Here is a 19,537-nt window from a genome sequence, read left to right on the forward strand (position 1 = left end):
TCGCCTGTTGTAGTCGCTGCGGGTGTCTGGCTCTAGGACAGCCTCTGGCGCGCAGGCACTCAACTAATTATCTGTCGATAATGTCCCGCGTAAAAGCCGTGGAGTTTGTTTTTTTTTAAGCCCCAGGTTCAAAGTTTTTCGAATACCCCTGTGGGTCGACTACGGCCCGTCGGCAGAGCACTGAGCAAGCCCTTCAGCTCAGCGGTACTACCCTAAGTGGGACCCCGAGGCTCCACCCCCACTCAGGCTCCGCCCCCTTACGTCGACTCGCGAACAATGGCGTCACTTGGAGCGCCCCGGGCATGCGCATTTCCCCAGCACGACGGGAAGACGCACTCGCGACCCGGAAGGCCTTCCCGCTGCACTCCAAAGCCGGCGTGAGGGGGGCCGATGGCGGAGGGAGCGGCGGAGGCCCCAGCAGAGAGTGGTGGCGGTGGCGATTCAGGAGCCGGCGCTCCGGAACGGGGGGTGGCGCCCATTAAACCTCAGTGAGTCGCCGGGGCAGGAGGAAACCCTCACGAGGCCTTCCCGGCACCTACAAGAGGTGCATGCCGGGTGACGGGGCAGCGGCCCGGGCGGGAAGCTCGCAGGCTCTTCAGTCTGGGCGGTTCCTGCACCCGCAGGGTCGGAGCGGACAGCGCACGTTGGGGGTTGTCACGTGTGCGAAGGACAGCACGGTCCTTGTCGGGCTGGGCAGGGTTGGAGGCTGGGGCCGCAGTGCATGCTGGGGACTGTAGTCCGGGCGTATGGCGGGAGTAGCGCTTGTGCACCTGCAGCCCGCCTCAGCTACGGGCAGGGACTTGTGTCTGAAGCGCGGGCCGTGGGGCATGCTGGGGAATGTGGCGACTGTGGCCCCATTGCAAGGCATGCGGGGACATGTAGTTTTCTCTAGCCGAATGTGGCCGGAGATGTTTATGCCTGTTTGTAATTTGGCTCAATACTCCCGGCAGTGGGCCCCGGGGACAAAATCTGGGCTCTGCCTGTGGCCTTGAGGTGGGCCCTCACTGGCAGCTGGCTGGTTCTAAGTAATGCACTCCCCATCAGCAGAGGCACCTAAGCAGGGACAGGTGTTCTCAGGACTCCCTCCAGAAGCCCTTTCCCCACTGCCTCTCTGCCGGCAGATACCTCACCACTAAGGAGCAGTTCCACGAATTCCTGGAAGCCAAAGGGCAGGAGAAGCCCAGCCAGGAAATCGAGGCAGGAGACCCCGGTAGCAATGACCTGGCTGAACCTGAGGCCAAGCGCATCCGACTGGAAGATGGGCAGACGGGGGAGGCGGCCGAGCCCGGGGAGCAGCCGCAGGCTCAGAAGAGAGCCCGGGGCCAGAACAAGGGCCGGCCCCACGTGAAACCCACTCACTACGACAAAAATAGGCTCTGCCCGTCCCTGGTCCAGGTGAGTGTGATTGTTGCTTGAAAGTCCTAGAGACCTTGGGTCTGAGCGTCTCTGCTCCCTGTTCAATCCTTAGGAAGTTGTGACGTGTTATTGTCCTCGTCTTCCTGATGAAGAAACTCAGGCTTGATGGGTTCCTGACTTGCCCCAGGACACGCAGCAGGAGGGGAGGGGTTTGAGGCTCACACCCAGGCTGCCTGGTTGGCCCGGCCTCCCCCCAACCATCCTCATGGCTTCTTGGTTCCCATTCAGGATTCAGCTGCAAAGTGTTTCTTTGGCGACCGCTGCCGCTTCCTGCACGACGTGGGCCTCTACCTGGAGACCAAGCCGTCAGACCTGGGCCCCCGCTGTGTGCTTTTCGAGACCTTTGGCAGGTGCCCCTATGGTGTGACCTGCCGCTTCGCTGGGGCCCATCTGGGACCCGAAGGCCAGAACCTGGTGCAGGAAGAGCGGGTCCAGGTCCCGCCAGTCCGCAACGGCCTGGACAAGGCCCTGCAGCAGCAGCTGCGAAAGCGCAAGGTCCGCTTTGAGCGCGCCGAGCAGGCCCTACGCCAGCTAAGTAAGGGCCACGTGCCAGGCCCCTCCCCTGGGGCCGTGGTCCCTGAGGTCTCGGGGGCCGAAGGCGCCCCCAGGCAGGACAGCAGTGACACCCAGCAGGCCCTCCCAGAGCCAGGCGCTGATGCCCTTGCCAGTGGCTCGGTGCAGACCTGTGGGCCCCTGACGGACGAGGATATAGTCAGGCTGCGGCCTTGTGAGAAGAGGAAGGTGCGTGGACAGGGCTTCCTGCTGAGGGCACTGGTAGTGTGGGGGCAGAAAGAGCTGAACACACACCCCCAGCCCCAGAGAATCAGGGCTGGGGTGGAGGGAGGGAAGGAGGGAGGGAAAGGCTTCTTGGAAGAAGGGGCAGAAGGGGCATCAGGCCTGCGGTTTTGACAGTTGGGCAGAAGCTCTGCAGCAGAGGAGAACACAGAGAACAGAACAGTCCTCCCACAGGTTCCGTTGACTTGTGCAGAGGCCCAGAGGTTGGCGGGGGGTGGGGGGAAGCAGGGGAGCCCCAGAGACCTGGCCAGCTTCCCTGGGTTTTGTTTCCCTGCAGCTGGACATCAGTGGCAAGCTGTACCTGGCGCCCCTCACCACGGTATGTCAGCCCGGCGGTGCCCAGTGTCTGCCCCTGCCTGGTGGGTCCTGAGGCTGCGATAGGCGTCCGGGGTCCCTGCCTGCTGCCCCTCACGTGTGCCCGTGTCCCCCGCTGCCCCCAGTGTGGGAACCTGCCCTTCCGGCGGATCTGTAAACGCTTCGGGGCTGACGTGACATGTGGGGAGATGGCTGTGTGCACCAATCTGCTGCAGGGCCAGACGTCTGAGTGGGCTCTGCTCAGACGCCACCCGTGCGAGGATATCTTTGGTGTCCAGGTTGGTGCCGCCCCGAGGAAGGGAGGCGGGAAGTGGGGGGGGGGGAGCTCTTGGCTGCCTAGCTTTGGGGCAAGTCCAGGGTCGGATCTCCCTGACCCCAGGCCTGACTCAGTCACTCCCAGACCCTTCTTGCCTCAGCCATGGGCCCAAGGGCTGACCCGATGCCCCTGTGAGGGCCGGGGGCCTTGGCGCAGAGCCACTTTGGGGAGACAAGGCCGCTGGCTCCATCCCCATAGTGAGCAGGGACAGCCTGGTCCAGCCCCTCACTCCCTGCTCCGCCCCCGGCCACAGCTTGAGGGCGCCTTTCCTGACACCATGACCAAGTGTGCCGAGCTGCTCAACCGCACCATCGAGGTGGATTTCGTGGACATCAACGTCGGGTGCCCCATCGACCTTGTGTATAAGAAGGTAGCAGCCGCGTGGCCCTGGACCCTCCACGGTGTGGGTGGGTGGGAGCCCGGGACCTGGCCTTGCTTCCTGCCTGAGTCTCTGGGGACCTGTGGGGGCTCCTGTGCCTTGCTTTCCCTGTTTGGACGGCGAAGGCAGAGAAGGCTTGTCAGGCCCAGCTTGTGTCCCGCCTTCCCTTGCTCTAGCCCCCCGTTTCTCCCAGGGCGGGGGCTGTGCCCTCATGAACCGCGCAGCCAAGTTCCAGCAGATCGTCCGCGGCATGAACCAGGTACGCCCTCGGCCGCCCCCGCCTCCTCCCCGGCCTGGCCCCGGGTCCCACTGACCGCCGCCATCGCCGCAGGTGCTGGACGTGCCGCTGACGGTGAAGATCCGCACGGGCGTCCAGGAGCGTGTGAATCTGGCACACCGCTTGCTCCCCGAGCTGCGGAACTGGGGTGCAGCCCTGGTCACGGTGGGTCTCGGGGCACGGAGGGCGTGGGGGCCTCAGGAGCGCTCGGCAGCCCTTCCTAATGGTCTCTCTCTTCCTGCTTCTCCCTCCTGCTCTCTGGCTCTCCCTCCGTCTCTGCCTTCGTCTGTCTCTTCGTCTCTCTGTCTCTCTCTCTCTCAGCCTGTCTCTCTTGATCTCTCTGGGTCTCTTTCTCTGTGTCTGATCCTCCGCCTCCTGGCCCGTCTCTCCCTCCCCGCGCGTGGCTTCTCCTTCAGCTCCACGGCCGCTCCCGGGAGCAGCGCTACACCAAGCTGGCTGACTGGGAGTACATCGCGCAGTGTGTGACGGCAGCCAGTCCCATGCCCCTGTTCGGTGGGTCCCCTGCCGCCAGCCCCGCTCCCAGAGGCCACATGCCTGCCGCCCGCCCCCCGCCCCGGGGACGTCACTGGGCTGGCAGGACCTCCCCTCGAGCTCCCGCCTGCCCCCAGCTCCCTGAGACCCCCCAGCCTCTGTCCCTTAGGAAATGGGGACGTCTTGTCGTACGAGGATGCCAACCGCGCCATGCAGACTGGCGTCGCGGGGGTGATGATCGCCCGGTAAGTGTACTCTGTGTCTGGGGGGCTACAAAGAGCCGGCTGGAGCTGCACCTGCCTCCCTGCCCCCGTCCCTGCTTGGTGTTCCCGGGAGGTGGCTCTTCCAGGACAAGGGGCAGAGAGCGGGTGCGCAGTGGCTGGGGAGGAGGCGGGGAGCAGGCCTCTGTGCCCTTGAGGGTTGGAACTCTTGGGCTTTGAAGGCTGGCTGAGCCCGGCGGGGAGGCAGGGACCAGGGCTCCAGCCGCCAGCCACCGACCCCCTCCCCGCCCCCCCTCCACCCCCCCCTCCCCCCGCAGGGGTGCCCTGCTGAAACCATGGCTGTTCACGGAGATCAAGGAGCAGCGGCACTGGGACATCTCGTCGTCTGAGCGCCTGGCCATCCTACAGGACTTCACACGTTACGGCCTGGAGCACTGGGGCTCAGACACGCAGGGCGTGGAGAAGACCCGCCGCTTCCTCCTGGAGTGGCTGTCCTTCCTGTGCAGGTGGGTGCTGGGGCCAGGGGGGTGGGGGGCCGTGTGTGGGGACAGCCCGGCCTCACCCCGTGCCCGCCGCCCGCAGGTACGTGCCCGTGGGCCTCCTGGAGCGGCTCCCGCAGAGGATCAACGAGCGGCCGCCCTACTACCTGGGCCGCGACTACCTGGAGACGCTCATGGCCAGCCAGCAGGCGGCCGACTGGATCCGGATCAGGTGCCAGGAGACCGAGGCGCCGGGCTGTGGGAGGCTGAGGGGCCCGCGGGCCGCAGGCCTGACTCCACCCTGTGCCCTCTTCACAGTGAGATGCTGCTGGGACCCGTGCCACCCAACTTCGTCTTTCTGCCAAAGCATAAGGCCAACGCGTACAAGTAGCCGCAGGGTGGGGAGGGGGCGTCTGAGGGCCCAGCGGGGCCTCCTGCTGCGTCAGAATACAATAAACTTTATTCTTTTAAAACCCAGGCGTTTCTGTGACCCCGAGGCTTCCCCGTCCGGCTCTGGGGAGCTTTGTCTCGACGCCGGGCTGACCCTGTCCCCGGCAGTTACTTTTCCTTTCTCACTGACGAGTCTCCCAGCCGCCCCCATGGGCCCAGCCCTGTGCTGGCCACTACGGCTGCCCAGGGAGGCTTTACCCACAAAGAAACCGCTAGGGCTTGCGAGGCAGGGGCCTCAGCCCTCGTGGGTGTGGATCCGGGCAGGCTGCCTGGAGGAAGGAGCCCTAGAGCTGCCCAGGGCATGGCTGGCAAAGGGTCTGCCCCACCCTTTGTGAGGCATGTCTCTGGCTGCCTTGGTTTCTCCATCTGCCCTCTGCCCACCCCCCCACCCCCTGATACCGGAACCTGAGCAGTGGGCGGGCCGCAGCCTGGAACCCGCCGCCCAGAGTAACCAGGCAAATAGAACTCTGCAGGACCCTGAGCCTGTTCTCCGGGTGGGCCGCCTGTGCTCCCACCTGCTGCCCTCCTGGCCTGCCCAGGCCGGGCGCCCTGCCTCCCCATGCAGCACCCCAAACCTTTCTATGCGCCTACGGCTCCCCAAGAAGTCTTCAGCCCTCGGGGCCTGGATGGCACCGAGGGGCCAGGCAGCCAGCCTGCTCCCACCTGCACGGAGCCTCTTCCTGCTGTGGGTATGAGTCGGAGGGTGTCGGGTGTGGGGGGGTGGGGGTGCCTGACAGGGTGGGGACCAGGGCTTAGGAGTGCTTTTGTCCACAGGGTCCTCCAACCTGTATCAGCCCCCAAACCCGGAGAAAGAGGTGTTTCCGGCCCCTCCGGCAGGTACCAGCCCCTCCCCCAGCCCTTGATGAGGACCCCGGGGATGGGTTGGAGGGGTCTGGGCCTATCCTGCCCATGCCCCTGGCCCTAGGTGGCTCCCAAAAGGTAAGGCCTATGTCTCTGGTCCCTCAAGTAGGCCTTCAAGGGCAAAGCCTGTGGCCCCCATTCCCCAGACAGGTCCCCAAAATGATGCCCAGGACTCCTGACTCCCAGATGGGACCCCAGAGGCAGGACCTCTGTCCCCATTCCTCAGGGATGGACCCCTACGCCAGGTGTCTCTTCCCTATCCCACGGATGGGTCCCTGAGGTTTGGGCTGTGCCTCTCACCGCCTCCACCCTATACTCCTTCCCCCAGGTGGGTCCCAGAGCTCCTCTCAGGGCTGCCCCTCCCTGGCCTGCAGGTTTCCAGATGGCACCCTGCGGGTGCTTCTTTGACCCCCGCATCTACCGAATCGAGTGGGCCACCACCGACTTCGGCCAGTCGTCCCTGTACAAGCTGACGGCAGTGGGCGGTGGGGGACCCCCCGGGGGTCTGGCCGAGGGCCCCGCTTCGCCAGGCACCTACCTCCTAGAGCCCCAGCACTACCTCAAGGCCCCGGTGCCGGCCCCACCGCCCCCGCCATACCCACACTACCAGCCGCTGCCTGGGAGCCCCCAGTACCTCATGCCCTACTTCCCGCCCGAGGGGCCCGGGCCAGAGGCTCTGGGCTTTGTGGGGGATGGGGGACCCCCTGCCTACATGGAGCTGCCTCCGCCCCTGCTCAAGGAAGGCCTGGGGCCAGCCCCACCGCCGCCCGCACCGCCACCGCCACCTGTCCCCAAGGAGAACAAGCTGCCTCCCCTGCTCCTCACGCTCCCCACTGAGGCCGCGCTGCCCCCCGGCCCCTACGGCCACCTCAAAGGCCGCCTCAGTCAGTTCCACGGGCCCAGCGAGCCCCTGGCCTTCCCCTCCAAGGAGCTGCAGGGTGGTGGGCCCGGGCCGGCCCCGCTGTACCCGCCGGGCCCCGGGGAGCCCAAGGCGGCCGAGGCAGAGGCAGCCCCACTGGGGGCGGGTGAGGCCAGGACCCCCGAGGCAGCCAGGGCCTTCGTGCTACCTGAGAAGGTGCTTCTGGAAGATGCAATGAAGCTCTTCGACTGCCTGCCGGGCAGCGCTGAGCCCGACGGGTCCCCGCGCACGGCCCCTGGGCCTGCCCTGCCGGACAGCAGGGGCGGCGGGGACGACTCTTCCAGCGACATCCGCTCGCTGCACCTGCCGGACGAGCTGCTATCCTTTGACTACAGTGTGCCCGAGATCCTGGACACCGTGTCCAACGTGGACTACTTTTTCAACTTCAAGGCCCTGGATGAGGAGCCGCTGCCCCGCTCGGGGCCCCCAGCCGCCAACACCGCGGCCCCCGTGGTGCGGCCTGAGCTTCCCAGCAAGAAGAAGGCCGGCACCTCGTCCGCCAAGAAGGGCAGGCAGGGAGGCAAGGGCAAGCAGGCTGCGGGCTCGGCCAGCGCCACCCCCTCGGGGCCCAGGCAGGACCTGGGAGCCACCCCGCATTAAAATGGGTTTGACCTCTCGGGTTGCTGTCAGCTTGGTGGCATCGCAGGGCCTGGGGACAGCGAGCCTAGGCTGGACACGGAGGACGGCCCCCTCCTCCGCCCTGTCGCAGCGGGCCCGGGGTCACATAGGAAGGCCCGGCAGGCCCTCAGCACCCCCTGGGTAACTGGGCTTCCAAAGCTGAGCCGGGGAGCCCTGCAGTCCCGGGGAATTATAAATCCCTCCAACAAGACCCGGAAGATCGGTCAGCCAGCAGAGACGGCGGGGGCAGGGGGGCGGGGAGACGCTATCCAGACTGCGCTGTGAGGATCTTTTGCCCAGGTGTTTGGCGGGGAAAGGGTTGCCCAGAGAGGGGCACGAAATGGCCCAGTGATGAGGCCTACCCTCCGCCCGCAACCTGCTTCTCTCCCCCTGCAGAGGACCAAGGGGCCCTCCTGCCTCAGGTCCCGGGCTGGGTCTCTGGGGCCTTCAAGGTCGGGCTCTGCTGGGGTGGCCCCGGGGGTGTGGGTGTGGGGAGGCAGCGTCAGTAGCCTGAACCCGGCGCCTCCTGTCTGCCAGGCACCGCACCGGGAGCCTGCTGGCCTCGCCTCCCTGCACCCTCCTTCCAGAGTTTTCCAGAGTCTGCGCCTGCCCCCGCCTGGCCAGACAGACAAGCCCGGAGCCCACTGCCCTCCGCTTCCTGCTGAACCCCCTCTCCCCGCAGCCACGTTTGGGGTATTTTTAAGACTAAAGCTAAGTGCTTTTGGCGAAGGGAAGGCCCTGGCCAAGGACGTCGGAGGATGGGCTTGGTTTCCTTGAAGGTCAATGCGAATGTTAGCTGTCAGCCTAATGTGGAGGGTGGCTGGGGACACGCTCGCCCGGGAGGGCGGGGTAACGGCTCCCTCCTCTGTCTGCCGGTCGAGGCTTTCCACGACCGACCGGACCGAGATGGGACTGGACCATGAAGCGCACCGTGGAATGTACTTTTTTTAACCTAACAGGAAACTCATGGGGCCACCCAAGTTCTCCCTTCAGATGAGGTGGCCGTCCCGTGCCACCCAGGAGTTAAGAGTGAGGTGGTGGGTGGAGAGGGACCCCCACTGGCCGGCTAGGGAGGATACACATAGCCGTGTATGTTGTATATACGTGCACACACCTGTGCACACCTGTATGCACGCCAGCTGTGCGCGCACGTGGGTGTGTGTATCTAAGTGTGTACACGTACTCAGCGGCTCACGTGCTCGCGTCATGGGTGTGTGTACACATTAGGCGTGCACGCACACGTGTGTGTACACGTGGACGCTTCCAAACGTTTCTCCGTGTACGTAGCAGAACGCGCACGTACGTGTTTGTGTACACGTGAGGGTTTATACCCCAGGGATGGAATCCCACCGGTCGCTGCCTTCTGCAGACCCCCCCCCCCCACTTCTCTAACGGGACTCGTGGCTGTGTCTTAGGCCTTTCAGAGGGTCGCCTCTTACTCCGCCGGGTGCCCTGCTCCTTCATTTCACCGGCGTCCTGTTGAGGACCCGGGCTGCCCCGCTCCTGTCGCAGAGGAGCTGCGACATGGGGATGCTGCGGGAGGCGGCAGAGGCAGGTGGCAGGGGGACAGAACACGCTCAGAACGCGCGGCACGCACACTGCCGCCAGCTGTTTTAATGGAACACTTTAAGACCACGCTGGGCTCCCCTGGTGCACTCGGCACCTGCCTCGGAAACATGCACAAGCCTTTCGGCACCTCCTGCAGGGATGAATCCAGAAGCCCTTGAACCGGAGGCCCTTCTCCGTGTGCAGCAGTTTGGGGACGGCGTAGGCCAACCACACGGACAGCAGCATGGCCACCATGAGCGGGATGATCGTGACTGTCGCCGGGATGATGGACAGGGGGAAGGCCCCGTACACGTAAACGCTGAAGGTGGTCTCCAAGTGACAGTAGCTGCAAGGGGTGGTTGGAGAGAGGCCATGGTGTGCTGCCCCTGGGGCCCTGCCCTTCACCCCAGTAAATGTGTTAAAACCCACAGATAGGAGCGCTGGGCCCCCGGTGGTCAGTTGGGACGCCAAGTTCCATTTCTGCCCATTTCAACTCTTCTCCAGTCTGAGTCTGCTGGCAACAGTCCTGTTTCCCCCCCAGGTTCCCTGTGGTACCCTCCTCCTCCAGGGACCAGCAGTCTCCCTGACTCCGTAGCCCAGGCTCAGTCTAGAGAGGCAAACAAACCAGCCCATTGCCGAGTGGAAGCAGAGGGCGGGCATGCTGGGGCCACAGGCCTCCATGAGCTGGGCAGCGAGCGACCGGGTGGAGCAGGCTGGGAGGGGGAACCCAGGGTATAGGAGAACTCACTGGGAGCATGGCGCGGAGAGAGGAGATGATAGGACCAAAGGTAGCCCTCTCCTCTGGATATGCCACCCCCATGTCTTCCACCCATGGCCATCCCAGAGGTGGCCCCACGATGTCAGGGGGGAGGGTCTCAAGGGAAGGCAGGGTCTCCATGGGCTTTGGGGCTGGCCTTTGTATCTGTCTAGAGGGGACAGATGATGGGGAAGGATATTGTCCCATATGCCCCCTTCCAGTGGGAGACGTTGGTAATCTAGGCCAGCACGCCTAGAAACCTCTTCGCACACGTGGGTGGAGAATATTCAACAACCAGCTCTAAGGGGGAAAGGCTGAAATTTGTAGGGTGTGCCAGTCCCATGGTGTAAATTCTCCCACTGTGGCTGATTTCAGGCTACCAAGGGAAAGACAGTTGGCTTGCAAGATCCCTGGAGATCTAAGAGTCAGCTCATGCACACCACCGATGAGATGGGGCTTGTGAGGGACGTGGCTGCCGGCCATTGCTCTTCCCCCAGCACCCAGCATGGGCTCTGAATAAGGACTTATTTAGTGAGTGAACAAATGTCATCTAGAACTTAAAGAATCACTCTTCCCCAGGGACAGCCTGGGCTGCTGGGAACATTGATGTTTATCTAGGACCCGCCAAGGGGAGGGAGAAAAGTGGGTCCCTCGCATGTGTGTGACCTGCCGCAGGAGAGCCAGCCATCCCCCCAGAGGCCCCTGGCACAGGGCGATTCACCCCCGCTCACCTGTAGTATGGATCCACAATAGAAACGTAGAAGACGTAGATTCCATTCCTTTGGTCAAAAATGACCTTGTTTGCCGTCGGGCCTCCCAAGATCTGATACGGGACATTTGGCCATCTCAACGGGGCATCGTTGTCTGGGTCATGGCAGCTCACGTAGTTCTGGGGAGAAGGACAGAGGCATGCCCACTGGCTCCGGAGGCTGGGGAGGGCCGTGCCAGCGTGCACAGATGCACCCCCACTGCATGCAGGGCCCCACCTGCAACACTTCTCACCAAACACCCACGGGGGCAAGTCCAGGGCCAAGTGCCTGGTGGGCAGGTGGTTCGGGACCTTAGAGGGGGACACTGTGGGTGGCTGCTCAGCCTTTATCCTGCGCTCCTGTGTCCGGGCCTTCCCATGCTGCAGGGGCTGCAGGCTTAGCCGCTCTGCTCGCCAGAATCCCTTACAGCCCTGAGTCCGGGTATGAATGAGATACTGCCAGTTTGAAGCACTCTTGGTGTTATGGGCTGAGGCGTCCCCCCTGAGCCCACCGCCAGTCATATGCTGGTGTCCTAACCCCCAGGGCCTCAGAATGTGACCTTATTCAGAGATAGGGTCTTTTTCAGGTGATCCAGTTAAAATGAGGTGGTCGTTAGAGTGGGCCTTGATCCAGCATGTCTCGCGTCCTCATGGAAGGGGGAAATTTGGACCTAGATGTGCCCAGAGAGAACATCACATGTAGACAGAGGCAGAAATTGGGGCATATGTCTACGAGCCAAAGAACACCAAAGATGACCAGCAAACCACCAGAGGCCAGGAGAGCCTGGAATAGATTCTTGCTCACTCTCGGAAGGAACCGACCTTGCCAACACCTTGATCTCAGACTTCTGGCCTCCAGAACCGGGAAAGGGTCCACCTCTGGCGTCGAAGCTGCCTGGTGTGTGGGGTTTTTGTTAGAGCAGCCCTAGCTGATTGATACACCTGGGAAATCTGAAGGCAGAAAAGAGGAAGAGCCACCTTCCTGGGGCTTCTCACTGGCGCTGCCACCCAGCACGGTCGTGGCATCAAGAAGTGGTCAGGTGGTGGCAGCAGCTTCTCCTCCCCGTCCCCGGGTCCCAGGATTTTATCCGTGACTCAACTGCTTGCACTTAGCGGGTACATCATGCTGCCTCCCTGAGCAGAATACTTTGCTCTTCTGCACTATTTGCTGGTGGGCCCAGAAGGGAGGGGGGCTGGGCTTATAAACAAAAGAAGAGACAGAAAATGGAAAAGCCAGAAAGTCAAAATGATGGTGAGCCCAGCGATATAAAAAACTGAAGGACAAAGATACAAATGTAGGGACCCGAAGGGGTACATGTACCCCAATGTTTATAGCAGCAATGTCCACAATAGCCAAAATGTGGAAAGAGCCAAGATGCCCATCGACAGATGAATGGATAAAGAAGTTGTGGTATATATACACAATGGAATATTATGCAGCCATCAAAAGGAATGAGATCTTGCCATTTGCAACGACGTGGATGGAACTGGAGGGTGTTATGCTGAGTGAAATAAGTCAATCAGAGAAAGACATGTATCACATGACCTCACTGATATGAGGAATTCTTAATCTCAGGAAACAAACTGAGTGTTACTGGAGTGGTTGGGGGTGGGAGGGATGGGATGGCTGGGTGATAGACATTGGGGAGGGTATGTGCTACGGTGAGCGCTGTGAATTGTGCAAGACTGTTGAATCACAGATCTGTACTTCTGAAACAAATAACGCAACATATTTTAAGAAAAAAGGAAAAGAAGAAGATAACAGGAGAGGAAGAAAAGGGGAGTATGTCAGAGGGGGAGACGAACCATGAGAGATGATGGACTCTGAAAAACTGAGGGTTCTAGAGGGTAGGGGGGTGGGGGGATGGGTTAGCCTGGTGATGGGTATTGAGGAGGGCACGTTTTGCATGGTGCACTGGGTGTTATGAACAAACAATGAATCATGGAACACTGCATCAAAAACTAATGATGTAATATATGGTGATTAACATAACAATAAAAAAATTAAAAAAAAAAAAACTGAAGGGCTCCTCTTGCATGGCATGAGCAAAAACCCAAGAGACATCGAAGACAAACGGAGGGAGGCATTTGCAAACTGTACTGCAACCGAGAGTTAATTAACCCCTTGGCTCTATAAAGAGCTCTTGACAAGCAAGGAAAAGAAGTGAAAGTGGCCCTCAAACAGGAAAAGACACGAAACCCAACCCACAGAGGAAGTCACGCGCACGGAAATGGACAAGTTCGTCCCTGGGATGGTACACCTTGCTGGTGTGCTGTGGGGACAGGGGCGTGGCGGGAGGCACGTGGCACCAGCCCACGGAGGGGACCTTCGTGGCATCTGCCCAAACTGCACATGCCTGTAGCCTGTAACCCAGCCAGCCCTACCCTGCCTGCAGGCAGCTCCACAGGACAAGGGTGGACGGAAGTGAGAGACTGGAAATGGCCCACGCCTGTCAGTGGGGCAGTGGCTGAACAACCCCAGAGCACCCTCCCAGGGGAGCGCGGTCACGTGACTTTAAAAGGAAGCCCCTCTCCGTGCCCTGAGGCCATGCTGTAAGGGAGCCCGGGCTACCCTGCTGGGGAGAGAAAAAGCACATGTGGACGACTCAGCTCCTGGCTAACAGAAGCCCCACACAGGAGAGAACCTTCTTGCACCTGCCAGCTGAATGTCCCTGCAGGGGCACCCCCGCCCATGCCTCGGGTCTGAGGTGCAGAACCTCAAGAAACAATCCTGTTGAGTTGGGGGTGGATTGTTTGGCAGCAGTCGGTAGTGGCTAGCTATCCGTCTTACTGCCCTTTCGGCTTTTCTGGGTTTGAAAGTTCTCAGAATTAAAAACAGAACACAGATGCAGAAGCAATGTCCATGGTGTGGATGGCCACCTGGGTGTATGTTGCCCGTCCCCAGGCCCTGCCCCCTTCCCCCACCACGGGTCCAGGGACGGAGTGAGGGCAGACACCTGATTTCAGCTGTGGCCTGGTGCCAAGCACCCCTTGGATCTCACCTTCCCAGGGGTTAACAGCAACAGGCCCTCCCGTTTGTCAGGAGCTCCCTGCGTGGTGGATCTACACAGTGCCCCACAAAGCACCTCTTTTCTGGCCTCCCCCCAGCACACTCCTCCAGCTGCTCTGGTCCTTCCCTTGGCTTCCTTGGCAGACACATCCTTAAGTCAGAACCCCAACAGAGCTGGTTCTCAAACCCATGCCAGCCCTCACTTGTCCTCCAGCAGCTCCTTATGTTTCGCTAGCCACTGGGCTCCTCTGTGGCACCTCTGATTTTCCCACGTGCAAAGAGAGCTCTGTATTTCCTTCGGCTGCCCGCTTCGTCCCTACGATGTAAATGGCCCCAGGGTCAGCCCACATGTTCAAGCTGGAAATGAGGGCAATGCTTGGCTCTTCTCTTCTCCTCCCACATCATCCAGTCCCTCACCAGCCCCTGTTGGTTGTGCCCCTGTTAGGCACTGGATGTGTCCCCCCAGATTCATATGTTGAAACCCTAGCCCACGATGGGATGGAGTTTGGAGGTGGGGCCTCTAGGAGGTAATGAGGTTTAGATGAGGTCCTGCGGGTGGAGTTGCCAGGATGAGATTAGTGCCCTTCTAAGAAGAGACACCAGAGAACTGAAATCAGGGTCTCAAGGAGATATTTATATACCTGTGTTCACAGCAGCATTAATTAACCACAATGCCCAAAAGTGGAAGCCCCAGCGTCCATTGACAGGTGAATGAATGGTGTCCATCCATCCAGTGGGATGTTATTCAGCCTTAGAAAGGAAGGGACCCTGACACCTGCCACGACTCGGAGGGACCCCCGAGGACACCGGGCTCAGTGAGAGGAGCCAGACCCAGAAGGACACATCCCGCAGGAGGACCCCACTCCCAGGAGGTCCCCAGAGGAGTCCCGTCCACAGAGACAGAGAGGAGAGGGTGGGAGCCGGGGCTGGGGCAGGGGGTGGGGAGTCCGTGCTTCGTGGGGACAGAGTCTCCGTGTGGGGAGATGGAACGTTCTGGAGACGGAGGGTGGGGGTGGTCGCAGGACGGTGCGAGTGTGCCTCTTGCCGCTTAAAATGACTACAATGGTACATTTTATGTTGTGCATATTTTACCACAATTGAAAAAACTTTTAAAAATCCTTAATTTTTAAGAGGGGTGTGGGGCACCTGACTGGCTCAGTCAGTACAGCATGCAGCTCTTGATCTCAGGGTCGTGAGTTTGAGCCCCACGTAGGGTGTAGAGCTTACTTAAAAAAATAAAAAATCCTTCAGGGTGCGCCTGGGGTGACTCAGTCGGTTAAGCATCCGAACTCTTGGTTTCAGCTCAGGTCTTGATCCAGGGTTGTGAGTTGGAGCACCACACTGGGCTTCATGCTGGGCATGGAGCCTACTTTGAAAAAAAAAAAAAAAAGCCTTTGGGGGTAAAAAAAATTTAAAAAGCTGGGTCATATAAAGACCATGTGAGGGCGCCTGGGCGGCTCAGTTGTTAAGTGTTGCCTTTCAGCTCAGGTCATGATCCCGGGGTCCTGGAATCAAGTCCCGCATCGGGCTCCCTGCCCAGCAGGGAGCCTGCTTCTCCCTCTCCCTCTGCCTGCCGCTCCCCCTGCTTGTGCTCGCTCTCTCCCTGTCAAATAAAATCTTAAAAAAAAAAAAAAGGCCATGTGAAATGAAAAAGAGGAGACAGTTGCTTAGCCTAAAGCCCCATTTATATTGAAATAGCTAGCTCCACCTTGTGGGTTTCAGTGGCTAAGGGGCTGTATAAACAGTCCATCCAGTGACTGCTGAAAATGCACAATGTGGGTCCAACATGATGGAAAAGCCTCGCATCCTACAAAATTGCCAATCCCCAGGACAGATGAAAAAAAAAATTGTAATGGGACAATCTCTCATGCTACTTGGAATGACAGCACTAACAAGAAGAGTGCAATACTCCATATGGGCACAGTCGGAAAATAATAAACGCAAATCACATATGCGCGGCTTTGTCTATAAAAAAAAAAAAAGATCAGGGACCTGGTGCTTGCACAGCATGGTGAATGCATGAAACGCATCGCCTAAGTGAGTTGTACACTTTAAAAGGGTTGGTTATAGGTTAGGTGAATTTCACCTCAGATAGGGAAAAAAAAAAAAAGTAAACCCACCGTCAGTAACAAAATAAATGATCAAACTGAGACAGGAGGAGTGTGAGAAAGCTTTGAAGGTGCGGGCTAAGACAGGAGCCAAACGCCCACACGCAGGAAGGGGCTCCAGGTGTGGGGAGCGAGCGCCACCTGTTGGCGGCGTTGCTGCGCTGCGTTCTCGCCCTTGGCAATGAGGGGCTGAGTAGACGGAACCGGCGCACCGGAAGGATCTCTTCCTTACGCTGACACCCTACCCTTATTTCTCCATCGAGTACGAACCCGTGTGCACAATAGAAACGCTCCCGCGGCGGGAGAGGCCATGAATTTAATCAGCCCCGGTAGTGATAGGCATTGGGATGGTTCTGGAACTTTGCACATTATAAGAATGCCTCCCCCCCCCCCGCCCCACCCCACCCCAGGGCCTTGGTGCCGACATCCCCGATTGTCTGGCCAACTCCCTTGAGAGAGATTCCCAAAGGCTTGCTCGCCTCGCACTCCCAGACGCGGCCCCAGGTGTCCTCGTGTGCATTCCCACCCCCACCCCCTTGCTGTGGACTGAAGGTTTGCTTCCCCCCCCCCATCCCTATGTTGAAACCTATGCCCCCAGGTGAGGGTACGGGGAGGTGGGGCCTTGGGGAGGGGCTCAGGTCATGAGGGTGGGGCCCCCATGAATGGGATGAATGCCTTTATGCCTTCTGCCGTGTGAGCACGTGGGGAGAGGACAGTGGTCAGTGACCCAGGAAGAGGCCCTCGCCAGACACGGAACCTGCCGGCGCCTTCAACTTGAACTCCCCGCCTCCAGAACCGTGAGAAAGAAATGTCTATTGTCATAAGCCATCCAGCATGCACTGTTATAGCAGCCCCCGAACACACACCCCAGCCTGACCAGTCAGCACCGTCTGACCACTGGCTGAGTCGTGCTGTTCCGACCTGTTTTGGAGAAAGAGTGAACGCTACCTCTCGGTTCCAGGCGAAGGGACCTTTGTTGCCGGGGTTCTCCATGATGGTGGTCCAGTTCTGCGGCTGGGCCCGGCAGAGCGCCGTCTGGGCGGTCAGGGAGTACGTGTACGTGAACAGCCCGTGCACCTCCAGCAGGACAAACTCTGCCTTGATAACCTCCTGGAACTTTCCTTCCCGCCACCTAGGACACACGCGCAGGGCTGGGCTGCAGGCGATGAAGCAGCCCTGAGGTGTGCTGGGGGCTGGGGGGGGGGGGCCGCAAGCAAGGGGGGGGAGGGGGGCCGGCCTCACCAGGCTGACACTTCGTGACACTTCCAGGAGGGAACCAGCAGCAGGTGGGACAGAGGAGGGCGGGGAGGTGGGGGGCGCGGGCCCTGTCTCCGGCGGGGTGGCCACAAAAGGCCTCTCTGAGAAGCAGAGACTAGGAGAAACTGATGTGAGTGTCTATAGCCAAAAACTATCACTTGTAAAGCAATAGACTAATTAGTTAATAAGTAAACCAGTACACAGACGAATAAAACCCTTCAAACCTGTCCTCTGACACTTTTCTGAGGACATCTGCCACCATTCCAGAGGAATATATTTAGGGGTGTTGACTCGGATTGTTCTAAAAATCGTTTTGGGGGCACACAGTCTGTGGTCTCCTACCAGGTGGGAGCTTACGCCCCTCCCCCGACTGGTCGCCGTTTTTGATCTTTACCCCGTGTAGGCTTGCGTCCCCCCACATGGCTGCTCTGAGTTTGGGGCTCGGTCCCGCGTGCCTGGCCCACAGTCTTGCCCGCGCGTGGGATTAGGGCCACGGGGAGTTGAGACGGGACATTCTAGTGACCCCGCCTGTTTTGAAGGGTAAGCAGGTTCCTGCCGTCGTGAAGTCAGTCTACTACTATTGAGTTGGATGGTCTGCAGGGCATGGAACTGAGCCACTCGCTGACCCGTGCTTGTTTAAGTCAATCACCATTAAGTACAATGGAAAACGCCAGTTCCTCGGGCGCCCTGGCCAAACTCGGGAGTGCTCAGGAGCCACGTGTCACTCCTGACTGTCGCCTAGGTGGCACGGAAGGATGGAGCATTTCCACTGGGCACTGCTGGTCTGGGGCAGCAAGGAGGTAGCTCCACCTCAGGGTGGCATGGTTCTGGGCCCCCCCAGGGGCCGGTGCTCCAAGGGCCCCACTGGCTAGTCGACCACCCACGACAGTGTAGAAGCTACGCACGGTGGGGTGTGCAGGGGCTGTGATGAAGGAAGGCAGCAGAGTCCACAGAAGGGGGAGCAAAATGAGAGCCATGGGCTAGGCCGTGTCCCCCAGACTCCCTTGTGGAAGCCCTAGCTCCCCGTGCGACTATGTCTGGATGTGGGGCCTTTAAAGAGGTGGTTGAGGCTGAATGAGGTCATAAGGGTGGGTCCGGATCCCACAGGAGCGGGGAGAAGCATGGCTGTCCTCACTCGCTCTGCCACCTGAGGACAGAGGCAGAAGGTGACCACCTGTAAGCCAAGGAGGGAGCCTCGTCGAAACCAGCCCTGCCGCACTCTGACCTTGGACCTCCAGCCTCCAGGACCGACCGTGAGAAAACCAGTGCCTGTCATTTAAGCCATTTAAGCCTCATCGGTGGTATTTCATTATGGCTGCGTGAGGTAAGACATTGCAGGAAGAGGGGGCGCCTGCGTGGCTGTCGGTTGGGCGTCCGACACCTGGTTTCAGCTCAGGTCACCCTGTCAGCATCATGAGATCGAGCCCTGCATCAGGCTCCTGCACTCAGCGCCGAGTCTGCTTAAGATTCTCTCTCCCTCTGCCCCTCCCCCACTCTTGGTGGCTCGCTTGCTCTCTCTCTCGCAAATAAATGAATAAATCTTTAAAAAAAAAAAAAAGGCATCGCAGAGAGAGGGCACAGCAGGGGCAGGGCCCGGAAGGGCCCCTGGGAGTCTGGGGTGTGCAGAGAGGGGTGGGGAGGGCGGCGGGGAGGAGGGAGCTCTAGGGGAGTGCGGGACGGGCCCTCCGGGGGGTCTTACAGTTCCACCACGGGCTTCCATGGGGTGTTGTAGTAGACGAGGTGGGGGCAGCCCAGCTTCTGGTACTGGTAGTCCACCACCAGATCCTCACTGGCCTTCTGTCCCTGGAAGTTGGGGTCGTAGGCTTCCCTAGGTAGACATGGGTGGGGGGCAGCATTCAGAGCCATGGTCAGAATGACCCCAGGAACGCTGCGACGGTTAACGTCACGGGCCGGCTAGGCCGGGCCGGCTACTGGGCTTCGGGCTGGCCGGCCCAGCCTTTGGACGGGAACTGCAACGCTTGCCTGCACCCCCAGCCTCCCCCATCAGACTGTGGACGGGCCAAACCTGTGCAGTTATGTGAACCAAATCCTTATACTCTCTCTCTCTGTGTGTGTGTGTCTTTCTCTGTCTCTGTCCCTCTGTCTCTCCTTTTGCCTCTCTTGTCTCTCTGTATCTCTCCATGTGCGTCCTGTCATCTCTTTCCCTGAGGCCCCGCCTCATGCACCCCTCCGTGCCCCCATGAGGGCTGACTGCAGGCCTCTGGTCAGCAAGCCCAGCAGCGCCAGGTTGGGCCTTGGCCGTGAGTGTGGACAGGTGACTGACTCCTGGCTTGTATCTGAGGGGCCATGGTGTATAAAACACACACACGTGTCTTCCCCTGCTGGGGGTGGGGGGCTCCCTGTGCCCGGGTGCCAAGAAGGGCCAAGTCCCCCCCATGACCACTCAGTGGCACTCGGGACCAGCTGCACCGCACAGAGGGTCACCCTGGCCCTCAGCCCCTCTGCCTTGGCTGACAGTGTCTGGTTACCTCTGCTCGCTCAGGTGAGCAGGTGCCCAGGCTCTAAGAGCTGGTGGCAGGCTCGCCAGATGGCAGAAGGGTGGCCTGGTAG

At 60.3% G+C, this 19,537-nt stretch overlaps 3 protein-coding genes across 12 annotated transcripts in view; 2 read left to right on the forward strand and 1 right to left on the reverse strand.

Annotated features, from left to right (window-relative positions):
* Positions 1 to 310: 310 nt before the first annotated feature.
* Positions 311 to 5,163, forward strand: DUS3L (dihydrouridine synthase 3 like). Its single transcript, XM_025861472.2, has 13 exons — positions 311 to 488; positions 1,122 to 1,395; positions 1,645 to 2,157; positions 2,489 to 2,530; positions 2,652 to 2,804; positions 3,096 to 3,212; positions 3,415 to 3,480; positions 3,553 to 3,663; positions 3,915 to 4,011; positions 4,160 to 4,235; positions 4,529 to 4,717; positions 4,794 to 4,922; positions 5,009 to 5,163. Exons 1-13 carry the CDS (start codon positions 391 to 393, stop codon positions 5,079 to 5,081), a joined length of 1,938 nt encoding a protein of 645 aa, XP_025717257.1. The 5' UTR covers positions 311 to 390; the 3' UTR covers positions 5,082 to 5,163.
* A 143-nt stretch (positions 5,164 to 5,306) lies between these two features.
* Positions 5,307 to 7,538, forward strand: PRR22 (proline rich 22). Of its 2 annotated transcripts, none has more exons than XM_025861473.2 (3): positions 5,307 to 5,829; positions 5,915 to 5,977; positions 6,376 to 7,538. In XM_025861473.2, exons 1-3 carry the CDS (start codon positions 5,700 to 5,702, stop codon positions 7,518 to 7,520), a joined length of 1,338 nt encoding a protein of 445 aa, XP_025717258.1. In that variant the 5' UTR covers positions 5,307 to 5,699; the 3' UTR covers positions 7,521 to 7,538. The 2 variants fall into 2 exon arrangements, with proteins under 2 accessions (XP_025717258.1, XP_073743324.1); XM_073887223.1 differs by having other exon boundaries at positions 5,722 to 5,829; positions 6,330 to 7,538.
* Positions 7,539 to 9,132: 1,594 nt separating this feature from the next.
* Positions 9,133 to 19,537, reverse strand: part of CATSPERD (cation channel sperm associated auxiliary subunit delta) — a 47,697-nt gene continuing 37,292 nt past the window's right edge. For all 9 annotated transcript variants that reach the window (XM_073887377.1, XM_073887378.1, XM_073887374.1 and 6 more), the window contains 4 exons: positions 18,666 to 18,794; positions 16,658 to 16,841; positions 10,575 to 10,732; positions 9,133 to 9,432 (listed from right to left, as the gene is read on the reverse strand). In XM_073887377.1, the coding sequence (XP_073743478.1) occupies positions 9,165 to 9,432; positions 10,575 to 10,732; positions 16,658 to 16,841; positions 18,666 to 18,794 (739 nt within the window). In that variant the 3' untranslated portion in view covers positions 9,133 to 9,164. The remainder of the gene's footprint in view (positions 9,433 to 10,574; positions 10,733 to 16,657; positions 16,842 to 18,665; positions 18,795 to 19,537) is intronic.

The sequence above is a fragment of the Callorhinus ursinus genome, unplaced genomic scaffold (genome assembly GCF_003265705.2).
Source record: "Callorhinus ursinus isolate GAN/ISIS: 27379988/994484 unplaced genomic scaffold, GSC_fseal_2.0 scaffold77, whole genome shotgun sequence".
Taxonomy (NCBI): domain Eukaryota; kingdom Metazoa; phylum Chordata; class Mammalia; order Carnivora; family Otariidae; genus Callorhinus; species Callorhinus ursinus.

Bases quoted from the DNA above. Each gene is read 5' to 3' on its own strand.
- DUS3L (XM_025861472.2), top strand. From the start codon at position 391: ATGGCGGAGGGAGCGGCGGAGGCCCCAGCAGAGAGTGGTGGCGGTGGC. The intron at 2,531-2,651 runs GTATGTCAGCCC...CGCTGCCCCCAG, and splicing joins ACCTGGCGCCCCTCACCACG to TGTGGGAACCTGCCCTTCCG. The intron at 3,213-3,414 runs GTAGCAGCCGCG...CGTTTCTCCCAG, and splicing joins TCGACCTTGTGTATAAGAAG to GGCGGGGGCTGTGCCCTCAT.
- PRR22 (XM_073887223.1), top strand. From the start codon at position 5,722: ATGCGCCTACGGCTCCCCAAGAAGTCTTCAGCCCTCGGGGCCTGGATG. The intron at 5,830-5,914 runs GTATGAGTCGGA...TTTTGTCCACAG, and splicing joins GGAGCCTCTTCCTGCTGTGG to GGTCCTCCAACCTGTATCAG. The intron at 5,978-6,329 runs GTACCAGCCCCT...TCCTTCCCCCAG, and splicing joins GTTTCCGGCCCCTCCGGCAG to GTGGGTCCCAGAGCTCCTCT.